The following is an 11808-nucleotide window of genomic DNA, read 5'->3' as shown; positions in this document are numbered from 1 at the left end:
AATTACGTGAGAGAAATGCTAATTTGACTTCCGCAGCCTTATGTCTCACCTGCTAAGTAGCCAAGATCACGTGGCTCATGCTTTCACACGTTTGTGGTACCTCTAGGTTTTTCTTATAACCACTCACAAGCACACATATATGACACGCAAAAACTGAGCAAGCAATCATATGTGTCTAGGTTTGAACTAGAACAAGGTACTTGGATGGTACTAGGATGTAAAAAACTAAAAGAAAAGAAAACATTGTGTGTAATACACACACACACACACACACACACACACACACACACACACACACACACACACACACACACACACACACACACACAGAGAAAGTGCAGCAATATGGATCACATACTTGAGCCACCACTTGATTTTATCCCTTTATTCCTCTTGTACAAAATGGACATCAAAGACAGTACGATACAAAATAGAAAAATGGCACAAGGTTACTCACAGGTTCAAATGCTTAAACACATTAAGGGCTATACAATACTGCTTTGGCATTTGAAAAAAACATTGAATAAAGTGCAAGATTTCCATTCCTATTTTTTTCCACAGTACATTCACAGGTTTGCTTTGTCTTTTTTAAAAAACAAAACAAAAAACAAAAAAACAAAAGTTTCTTGTTCACAGCATTTCCAAACTCTCCCCCTAACTTGTGTTGAGACATAGGCTAATAAAGTGCAGACACAGTATGCATGAGAGACACATTTCGAACATCACGCCTGCTTTGTTTTTTGTTTTTTAAAGCATTCACTGTCAACTGTAAGCAGATTGTCGATGATTACTGGGTTTGTCTTTTTGCTCGGCCATTAACGCACACACATGCATGCTCTCTCTCTTTCTCTCTCTCTCTCTCTCTCACACACACACACACACAGATACACACACGCAGCAAGCTGTAGCACCTTTTTTAGACCTCACTTGGTGACCTGGACCGATAAGCTCCGTTGGCTTGAAAGCAGCCACAGAGAAGCATGTAGATGGAGCGCTGGATCTCGGCGTTTCTGTAGGCGTAGATGATGGGGTTGATCATGGAGTTGTAGGTGGCCGGCAGCAGCGTAGCATAGGTGTACACTGACGGATACTCCCTCTCACCCACGAGACAGTAGATGGCAAAGGGAAGCCAGCTGGCACCAAAAGTCCCCAAGATGATGGCCAAAGTGGACACCCCTTTCTTGGTGGCGACATAATGCGAAGTGGCAAAAAAGTGCTGTTGGAGGGCGATCTGGTGGGCGTGGTGGCACACGATCTTGCAGATCTTGAAGTAAAGGGTCAGCATAAGCACAAAGATGGCAAAGAAGGAGGTGGCCAAGAGCATGACGTTGCTCCGGGTCAGAGGGCGGACAATGCTGCAGGAGGCCGGCTCGCCCAGGCAGTTCCAGCCGAGCACCGGCAGCAAGCCCAGGAACAGAGACACCCCCCAGGTGCCCACTAACATCAAGTGAACGTACTGCAGTGTCTTCTCTGAGAAGTATGTCAGGGCATTGTAGAGGGAGAAGTAGCGGTCTACCGTAATGGCTAAGAGGCTGCTGATGGATGCAGTGAAGGAGGCCACTAAAAAGCCTACAGTGATAAGGCTGATAGTCTCAGAGGAGATCACATACTGAAACACAAAGTTCAGGATTAATCCCATGCCAGCCAGCAGGTCGGCTGTGGCCAGGCTCCCGATCAGCACAAACATGGGAGTCCTCAGCGTGGGCGTGTAGAAGATGATTGCTACCACTATGGCGTTCTCACAGGCGATCACGGTGCCTGACATACAGAGCATGATGTCCCATGGGTTGATAGGGAAATCTAATGCGGCGGTGGAGAATTCCAGGCTGCCATTCCGGTCCGAAGACTCAGCCTCTATCCACGGGAGAGCTTCTCCTGATGCAGGAGTCGCAGAAGAGTCGTTCACCACCAGCGACTCATTCATAGCTCCACGATGCCGTCTCTCTGTCCTGTTGGCAGCAGGAGAACAAGAAGACTGCTTTGTTAATTAAAAGGGGTCTTTTTCAAGGTGAATGTGCCTTTTAGCTTGAATTATATGAGGAGACCAAAGGACAAGTCTTGTTATGAGACAGCAAGGTGCAAGTTTTCAAGTAACTTTGAAAAATTACTTACAAAAATTACTTACAAAGCTTAAACCTTCTCTAAGGGAAACAAGAACAATTCTTGCTGTCTTCTAGCATACAATTTCTATTTGTTTTCACATATCAGATGCATAATATAGACATAAAAACTCATATATATAATCAGTAATAACTTTGAATGATCCAATGTCCAGTATTCAGAGATCTGTTAAAAGTAAGTAGTAGTGTAATATTAATTTATAAATGAATAGATGTGGGCAGATTTTCCTTTTGAAAGTTCCACTAAAGGTGCCCTGAGAGCTCTCCGTGGTCCTGAAATCACAGCAGCTCTTACCACATAAAACTCTAAAGAGACAAACGCCATTTATAAAATCAGTCTCATCAAATAAACAGTCTATAAACCTGTTTTTCTTTCGATTCTACGATTTTTTTTCTGAAAAGTTAAGAATACCTACCACCGTGATAAAAACCAGAGATTCTCGCTAATATCAGGAGCCGCTTCCTCCGAAAAACTCAGCAATGAAAACTGATGAAACGATTCCCGCTTTTCTGTCGATCGCTTCTTTTCACTCTCTCAAGTGAAGCCCTCGTTTTTGCAGTGCTTCCCACGCATGGGATAGACACGCAGGGTAGGAGTGCCGTGAAGCATTGGCTGATGTTGAGCTCGGTGAGGAAGGTGAATGCGAGACGGAGGAGGAGGACCGGAGGGGACGATCGAAGGTGGCTTTAAAACGGAGTAACGTCACGGGCGGGAGAGAGAGAGAGAGACTTTGCACGTCTCCGTCTCTCTCTCATCGAGCCTCCTGCAGGTTCTTGCGCGCTCTCCTTACCTGAGCCTATAGAAACCAAATTCTAAAAAGCTCGACGAAAGGCCAGTTCAGCATCCAGACTCTTCTTTTATGAAGCTACAGTGTCATAATAAATGTAGTATACAGTTTATTATTGCCTTGCCGAAGCATGCAAGGCCTCCTCTGTGAAAACAAAACAAAAACGTAATCTGTATAAAAACCCTGAATATACCTTTCAGCACTGATGGTGCCTTTCCAGATGCGCAAGCTGCCAAGTCCATAAGCACTAATGTACGATCAGAGCGTGCTGATAACAAGCTGGATGATCCCTTTCCACTTTCATCTGGGGACATGGTGTCCGTGTTTCCCAAAAAGAATTTGACATTTTGATTCATCTGACCACAGAACAATTTTCCACTTTACTTCAGTTCATTTTAAATAACCTTTCATCCTGAGAAGAAGGGCATTATTCTTGGATCGTGTGCACACGACAGAGGTGAAGTCTGCATTTGTAGTCTGCCTTCACAAACAGTGATATCTAAAAGGGTTCCCAAGCCCTGCAGTCATTTCCACGGCAGACTCATGACTGTTTTTAATGTAGTGCCACCTGACAACAACAAGCATCCAGTATTGATTAATATTAATTCTCTGGATATTTTTGATGATATTATGTATTGTAGATTATTACATTATTTAGAAATTATTCCAAAATTTGAAGAAAGAGGCTGTTTTTGTAGATCTGTGAACCTCTAGCCATCTTTACTTCTGAGAAGCTCTGCTTGTCTAAGATGCTCTTTTTATACCCAGTCAGGTTTGATTAGTTCCTCCTGCAAGTTTCTTTTCAGAACCTTACACTTACTTTTGCTAACATTTTGTTTTTCCTGAAATGTTTAATTTTATCACTTCAAACATTTGATTTGTTTTCTATGTTCTGTTGTGAGTAAAATATACGTTTATGAGATTATGTTTTTATTTACATTCACACAGCATTCCATTTTTTGTTTTTTGTTTTATCAGTAACTGTAATATTTATTTTGAGAAGGTACAGTTCTTGGCAGAAGTAATGGGATTTCAGTAAGCAACACTAAGACTAAAACCACGTGATCCATCCATCCAGCCATTAAAAGCAATTTCATTTAACTTTAGTTAGCATTTACATACAGTAAATCCAAACATTATATTTCTTGTAATGTTTGACTTGGAAGATTATCAGCTTAAGCACATGAAGGCAATCAACTGCCTTATTTTAGTAGTTCTGCTAGTTTCTTGGGGTTTGCAGTGTGGGGATTGTAGATTTATCATCTCATTTCAGCACCTTATATGTGTTTGTGTTTACAGCAGAAACAGATCCTTCTTCGTTTTTTGTGAGCATCTGTGCGCTCTGCTTAAAAGTCACACCATTTTCCACAGTGGGTGTGATGGGCCAAAGTTGGGAACATCATGTAATACTGTACTGTTATAGGTACCGAGAGTGCTGCTCTTACTCCTCTAATCATTTGGTGCAGCCATCACCGTCACTTTGAATTCAGTCATGTTTTTCATACTTACCTCTGGCCATCATTTTTGTTTGTTACATGCTTCGGCAACCTGTTGAAAGTACTTAGAAATAACATCAATTCTTCTGTTTTGAAACAGCAAAAACTAAAGAAAGAGTGACCGTCGCGCACTGAATGAAACGTTCAAATGCTGAGCGACAAGGAAAAGTAGGGGGAGATTCATGGCAGCACAGCATAGCAATATGGTAACCAGTTTTGGTTTCCAGGCAACAGCTGTTTGGCCACCTTTTGTCAGTGGACTGGGGGCTGGGTGGGGGTGTTCTCATTCATAAGCTAAGCAGTCACATGAAGTGCCTAGTGACTCATGTCAAAGACCTAGGCAGATACCCAACAACACACGAGACCAGCAACAACAACAACAAAAATCTCAAAATAATTTTGGATTATTTTCTTTGCCTCTAGAAAATAATTGAAATACCAAAGATGGAGGCATCAAGCAGCTGAACCTTTGATCTATTTTGGGATAACTACCAGGAATATGCTTCTCAAAAAAATATCATGCTTTTATTTACACCCCCCCCTCCATGTGTGCTGAGAGGTTTCAGTGTAATGAGACACCTGCTATTAGGGACGTAACAACATGGGGAAAAACAGGGCTTTACATAAAAAGCCTTCAAAACAGCTCATTTCAGGAAACAAATGTTAACCGTAGGCAGCCCCCCCACCCACCCCTCCGGCTCGAGGAGGCAAACAGCCGTGGTCTCATTTTAAAAAGCACGCTCCTGATCGCACATGCTCGTACGTACACAAACGCACAGGCACACGCAGTGACTCGGGCCTCAATGTAAGGCCCTTGTAATGATCTTCACTTACATCATGTGGGGTAAGCTGAGGAGAGAAAAGAAAGAAGATGAGAAAAGTTCATTAACATTCATTCGTGGTTGAAAAGGCTGATAAGACATTTGGCTGGAGGGAGATAAGTGGAAGTAGAAGGTGAGGCACTGATAGAAAACAGGGATAAAACTGTGACAGATGAAGGGAGGCACTGCAGGGACGTAACACCTCAATTTACTCATAAACTTGAACTAGTTCTGACAAGAAAAACAGATACAACCTTTACTCACAGGCTCTAACTCAAAAAAAAAAAATCAACCACATATCAGATAAAGATGGCTGACCTGCCGCTCTGTACCTGTTTCTCTGGAGATGTCAACATGACCTTCATGTTACGGTAATTACGTGTTGCTAATGGTCCTAATCAGATGAACTGTAAACACAGCATTAAACCATAAGTCAGAGTGTTCCTGCTTTTAAAAAAAGGAATGAGCAGATTTATCGATTGTTTTCTTACTGTTTCAAATAAGCATTTGGTTAACGTTTAATATTATTTTTAATAAAAAACAAAATGTTCCTGAAGCATTTGTTTCAATAACATTTCTGCCTCCCTTTGACTTCTTGGTACATAGTTTCAAACTAGCGGTACAAATCCAATCCTGTGGTTTGGACTGGACCCTTCGATAATGTTTTGGGCTCCACGACATTGGTGAGACCGCTTTTTGTCTTTACAGATAATTTTGCCCAGACTAAAGAGGAGAGAGATTTGATTTGGCTCGCTATCAGCTCTTACTTACAAATCCTACATCTCTAATGGTGTCGGGTTGCATTTATGCCTATGGAATTGTCAGCTTGCACATCTGGAAAGGCACCATCAATACTAAAAGGTATATAGAGGTATTAGTGCAACATATCCTCCCATCCAGATGACATCTTTTTCAGAGAAGGCCTTGCATGCTTCAGCAAGAAAATGTTAAACCACATACTGTATTTGTTAGAATAGCATGGCTATGTAGGAGTAGAGTCTGGGTGCTGAACACGGCTGCCCCAACCCAGATCTTTCACCAACTGAAAAACATTTGCAGCATTGTGAAATGAAAAATACGACAAGTAAAGACAAAGGATTGTTGAGCAGCTAGAATCTTGTATCAAACAGAAATGGGACAACTTTCCTGTCTCAAAATTCCAGCAGGTGGTCTCCTCAGTTCCCAGATGTTTACAGACTGTTGTTTAAAAAGAGATGATGTTACACAGCAGTAAGTGCTGAAACATTGCTGTTGTGAAATTCAAATTGCCTATATTAATTTATTTTTTGGTAAAACTGTTCATTTCCTCAGTTTATCTGATGTGTTTTATGATCTACTGTTAAACTGTTGCAGTGCAATTTGCAAATACATTTATTTTAACTTTTGATTGGACTATGATTACATCATTTTCAGAACTGGCATTGTATAACTCAACCCCTGAGGCTGTTTTAGAAAAGAGAGCACAATGCCAGTCTGTTGCAGAGAGACAGGCAGCCATTCACACTCCCTCTCACACCTGTGGGCAATTTGAAATCACCAATTAACCTAACCCTACCTACTGCACGTTTTTAGACTGTGGGAGGAAGCCAGAGGACCCAAACACAAACACAGGGAGAACGTGCAAAGTAACTAAAAAAAAAAGAACAGTGATTGCCTCCACAGTCACCTCATCTCAATCCAGAAGAGCACCTTTGGGATGTGGTGGAACAGGAAATTGGCCTCGTGGATGTGCTGCAGTTCTGAAGGCAAAAGGGAAACTATCCACAGAGACTGAGGCCTGGCTTTTTAACGCTGTTGTGCATTTTAATATGGGAGCCTACGAGAGTCAACTTTACTATCAAGCCTGTAGCTGCCATTTTCAGGTCTGGAAGTTGCTACTTGGCAATGGCTAACAACGTCCCATAGCCCTTTTTTCTAGATATTTGGTCATGCCTAATCTCAAAGGGACCTAGATGGATATGGCTATCAACATTTTTTTTTTTAATATTACAGTCTATAGTTCATGTCTATAGTTGTGTAAGGACAACTGTCTCTTAGACTTGTGCAGATTTTGAACTTTCAACAAGGCAACAGACAAGAATTCTGTTTTAAAGGCAAAACATATTCACATCAAAGCATTTTTTAAAACTAACATGCCTTCACGAGATCTGTGAGGATTCACTGCCACGCATATAAAGCCTTCGCATATCTGTTGGCCTTGAATTACAAGTTTGTAAAACTAAAAAGTTCAGGGAATGTAGAATCTTTATAAAGCACATAATACTCAGGACAAGAAATGTTGAGTGTATAAAAAAACATAAAGCATGAACACCCTTTAAAATAAACTTTACACAGCTGTTATTCTTAGCAAAACCCAGTGACACTGTAACATTGCAGGTAAGGACAAAGCGTCCCTCATGTCCCTCTTGTGGTCTCGTGAAGGCAACAATGTGAAAAGACTCCAAGAGTTTGCTGCAAGGTGGGATGTGTCATTTATAGCACATATTTAACAATTCCCAGTGCACCCGTGCAAGGTCTGCAGATACTGAAGATACATCCTTCCTGTCCTCCTCCTCCTCGTTTATTTTTTAAAATATAGAAGAAAACATTTTTCTCCTTTATTTCCTCTGCTTTCTTTGTCACATCACATGCTGAGACAGCCGGCACCTCCTCCCCTATTCACAGACTCACGAGGCAGTGATGCTGAGACCAGTGGCCAGTCAGTACATTTACTAAATGTGTATGTGCATTGCTGGGAAGCCGTCCTTCATCACATTTGCCTCTTTTTTTTTTTGACACCCGCAGTCAAAGGCCGAGCGCTAAAAGAGTGTGAGCAGAGAGTGAAAACAAGCGTGAGACAGAGAAAAGGGCAAAGGCGGTGCAAGATGATGGAAAAAGAACCAAGAAGAAGTCACTACAGGAGAGTAGGAACACTTATAAAAGGCCACGTGAAAGCAGCAAGCGTTACAGTACTGTGCACAAGTCTTGAGCCACCCATCATTTCTTTATCATATGCTCCAACACCACTGACTGAAATGCAACTCCAAACTGTTACAGAGCCCCCACTATGTTTTACAGATGTCTGTAGACACTCATGTTATACCTCTCCTGACACACCACCCATGGTTTGAACCAAAAGTTTAAAATCTGGATCTCTTTGAAATTTTTCATCACTCCATAAGACCTGTTGTTACAGATTTTCAGTCCAGTTCTTGTGTAATTTGGCATACCTATATGCAAAGTCTTCATATAATAGTTCTTTGGGAATTGAAACCCAAACTGTTATCTTTGGTATTTGAATTATTTGATTTGAATGATGAAGGCTTGAAAGATGAAAGTAGTCAGGTGCATACTCCCGCAACACCTCCCACAGGACACCCCGAGGGACACGGTCGAATGCCTTCTCCAAGTCCACAAAACACATGTAGACTGGTTGGGCAAACTCCCATGCACCCTCAAGTATCCTCGAGAGGATGAAGAGCTGGTCCAGTGTTCCGCGACCAGGACGAAAACCGCATTGTTCCTCCTGCATCAGAGGTTCGACTAGCGGACGAACTCTCCTTTCCAGCACCCTGGCATAGACTTTCCCGGGGAGGCTGAGGAGTGTGATCCCCCTGTAGTTGGAACACACCCTCCGGTCCCCCTTCTTAAAGATGGGGACCACCACCCCGGTCTGCCAATCCACGGGTACTGCCCCTGATCTCCACGCAACATTGCAGAGGCGTGTCAGCCAGGACAGCCCTACAACGTCCAGAGCCTTCAGGAACTCGGGGCGGACCTCATCAACACCAGGGGCTCTGCCACCAAGGAGTTGTTTAACTGCCTCAGTGACCTCGCCCCCAGAAATTGGCGGGTCATTCCCCTCATCCCCAGACTCTGCTTCCTCCTTGGAAGACGCGTCAGTGGGATTGAGGAGGTCCTCGAAGTATTCCTTCCACCGCCTGACAATTTTCTCAGTCGACGTCAGCAGCGCTCCGCCAGCACTATACACAGTGCAGGTAGAGCACCGCTTTCCCCTCCTGAGACGCCTGACGGTTTGCCAGAACCTCTTCGAGGCAGTCCGAAAGTCTTTTTCCATGGCCTCTCCGAACTCCTCCCACACCCGAGTTTTTGCTTCAGCCACTGCCCGAGCCGCATTCCGCTTGGCCTGTCGGCTGCCTCCGGAGTCCCACAGGCTAACCAAGCCCGATAGGACTCCTTCTTCAGCCTGGTGGCTCCCTTCACCTCTGGTGTCCACCATTTGGTTCGGGGATTACCACCACGGCAGGCACCAACCACCTTGCGGCCGCAGCTCAATGCAGCAGCTTCGGCAATGGAGGCGCTGAACATGGTCCATTCGGACTCGATGTCCCCCGCCTCCCTCGGAATGCTGTTGAAGCTCTGCCGGAGGTGTGCGTTGAAGATCTCGCGGACTGGGGCCTCTGCTAGTCGTTCCCAGCACACCCTCACTACGCGTTTAGGTGCACCAGGTCTGTCCAGCGTCCTCCCCCGCCACCTGATCCAACTCACCACCAGGTGGTGATCAGTTGACAGCTCAGCCCCTCTCTTTACCCGAGTGTCCAGAACATATGGTCGCAGGTCTGGTGATACGATTACAAAATCGATCATCGACCTACGGCCTAGAGCGTCCTGGTGCCACGTGCACTTATGGACACTCTTATGTTCGAACAAGGTGTTCGTTATGGCCAAACTGTGATTAGCACAGAAGTCCAATAACAAAGCACCGCTCGGGTTCAGATCAGGGAGGCCGTTCCTCCCAATCACGCCCCTCCAGGTCTCGCTGTCGTTACCCACGTGAGCATTGAAGTCTCCCAGCAGGACAACAGAGTCGCCAGGTGGAGCACCTTCCAGCACCCCCCCCCCCCCCCCCCCCCCCCCCAGGGACTCTAAGAAGGCTGGGTACTCCGAACTGCCACTCGGCGCATAAGCGCAGATGACAGTCAGGACCCGTTCCCCGACCCTAAGGCGCAGGGAACAAACCCTCTCGTCCACCGGGAAAAACCCCAACGTACCGGCAGCAAGCCGAGGGGATATTAGAATACCCACCCCAGCCCGCCGCCTCTCACCAGGGGCAACTCCAGACTGAGACCCAGTCCAGCCCCTCTCCAGGAGACTGGTTCCAGAGCCCAAGCCGTGCGTAGAGGTGAGCCCGACTATATCTAGCCGGTACCTCTCAACCTCACGCACTAACTCAGGCTCCTTCCCCACCAGAGAGGTGACATTCCATGTCCCTATTGCCAGTCTTGGCAGCCGGGGGTCAGTCCGCCAGGGCCTCCGCTCCTGGCCGCCACCCGGCACACAATTCGCCGGGTGGCGGCGCCATTCGATCCCTATACAACCGTTGCAAGAGCTTGGTTCGCATTGCCGGCAATAAGTCGGACTCGTTCCCGGTGGGTGATGGGCTCCGCCCGGGCTGCCCTTTGTCACCGGTTCTGTTCATAATTTTTATGGACAGGATTTCTAGGCGCAGCCAAGTGGCGGAGGGCTTTCGCTTTGGTGGCCTCAGGATCTCATCTCTGATCTTTGCGGATGATGTGGTTCTGTTGGCTTCATCGGGTGAGGGCCTCCAGCTCGCACTGGAGCGGTTCGCAGCCGAGTGTGAAGCAGCGGGAATGAGGATCAGCACCTCCAAATCTGAGGCCATGGTTCTCAGCCGGAAAAGGGTGGAGTGCCCACTCCGGGTCGGGGATGAGGTCCTGCCCCAAGTGGAGGAGTTCAAGTATCTCGGGGTCTTGTTCGCGAGTGATGGGAGAAGGGAGCCGGAGATCGACAGACGGATTGGGGCTGCAGCTGCAGTAATGCAGACGCTGCACCGGTCCGTCGTGGTGAAGAGGGAGCTGAGTGTAAAAGCGAAGCTCTCAATTTACCGGTCGATCTACGTCCCTACCCTCACCTATGGCCACGAGCTGTGGGTAGTGACCGAAAGGACGAGATCGCGGATACAAGCGGCGGAAATGAGCTTCCTCCGAAGGGTGGCTGGCATCTCCCTTAGAGATAGGGTGAGAAGTTCGGCCATCCGGGAGGGGCTCAGAGTAGAGCCGCTGCTGCTCCACATCGAAAGGAGCCAGCTGAGGTGGTTTGGGCATCTGGTAAGGATGCCCCCTGGGCGCCTCCTGGGTGAGGTGTTCCAGGCATGTCCCACCGGGAGGAGGCCCCGGGGCAGACCCAGGACACGTTGGAGAGATTATATCTCTCGGCTGGCCTGGGAACGCCTTGGTGTTCCCCCGGATGAGCTGGAGGAGGTGGCTGGGGAGAGGGAGGTCTGGGCCTCTTTGCTTAGGCTGCTGCCCCCGCGACCCGGCCCCGGATAAAGCGGATGAAGATGGATGGATGGATGGATTTGAATGATGAAGGCTTGAAAGATGAAAGTAGTCAGGTGCATAGACTGACCTGAAAATGAGTGAATATGTAACCAAGGTCAAAAAGAGGACTTTAAAAGACCTTCTCAAAAATCTATTGTTCAAAACAACTTGTGTGGCACTGTCGTTTCTACCTGTACAAAGAGTGGAGTAAGATTGCAATAAAAGCTCTGGCATCCAATAGAAAAAGTGGAAAAGTAAAAAAAACAACCCAAAACTCAAATAACATTCTGTCACACTGTTAC

General features: G+C 45.9%; 1 protein-coding gene across 1 annotated transcript; it reads right to left on the bottom strand.

Moving 5' to 3' along the window:
• Positions 1-597: 597 nt before the first annotated feature.
• gpr6 (G protein-coupled receptor 6) lies at positions 598-5075 on the bottom strand. Its single transcript, XM_085132859.1, has 2 exons — positions 2537-5075; positions 598-1949 (listed from the first exon to the last, which is right to left on the bottom strand). Exon 2 carries the CDS (start codon positions 1922-1924, stop codon positions 917-919), a length of 1008 nt encoding a protein of 335 aa, XP_084988985.1. The 5' UTR covers positions 1925-1949; positions 2537-5075; the 3' UTR covers positions 598-916.
• Between the last annotated feature and the right edge of the window lie 6733 nt (positions 5076-11808).

This window comes from Neolamprologus multifasciatus, chromosome 15 (assembly GCF_963576455.1).
Source record: "Neolamprologus multifasciatus chromosome 15, fNeoMul1.2, whole genome shotgun sequence".
Taxonomy (NCBI): Eukaryota; Metazoa; Chordata; class Actinopteri; order Cichliformes; family Cichlidae; genus Neolamprologus; species Neolamprologus multifasciatus.
The sequence above is the reverse complement of the archived record's forward strand: the minus strand, read 5'-3'. Positions and strand labels throughout refer to the sequence as shown.

Coding starts and splice junctions, on each gene's coding strand:
- gpr6 (XM_085132859.1), bottom strand. CDS start 1,924: ATGAATGAGTCGCTGGTGGTGAACGACTCTTCTGCGACTCCTGCATCA.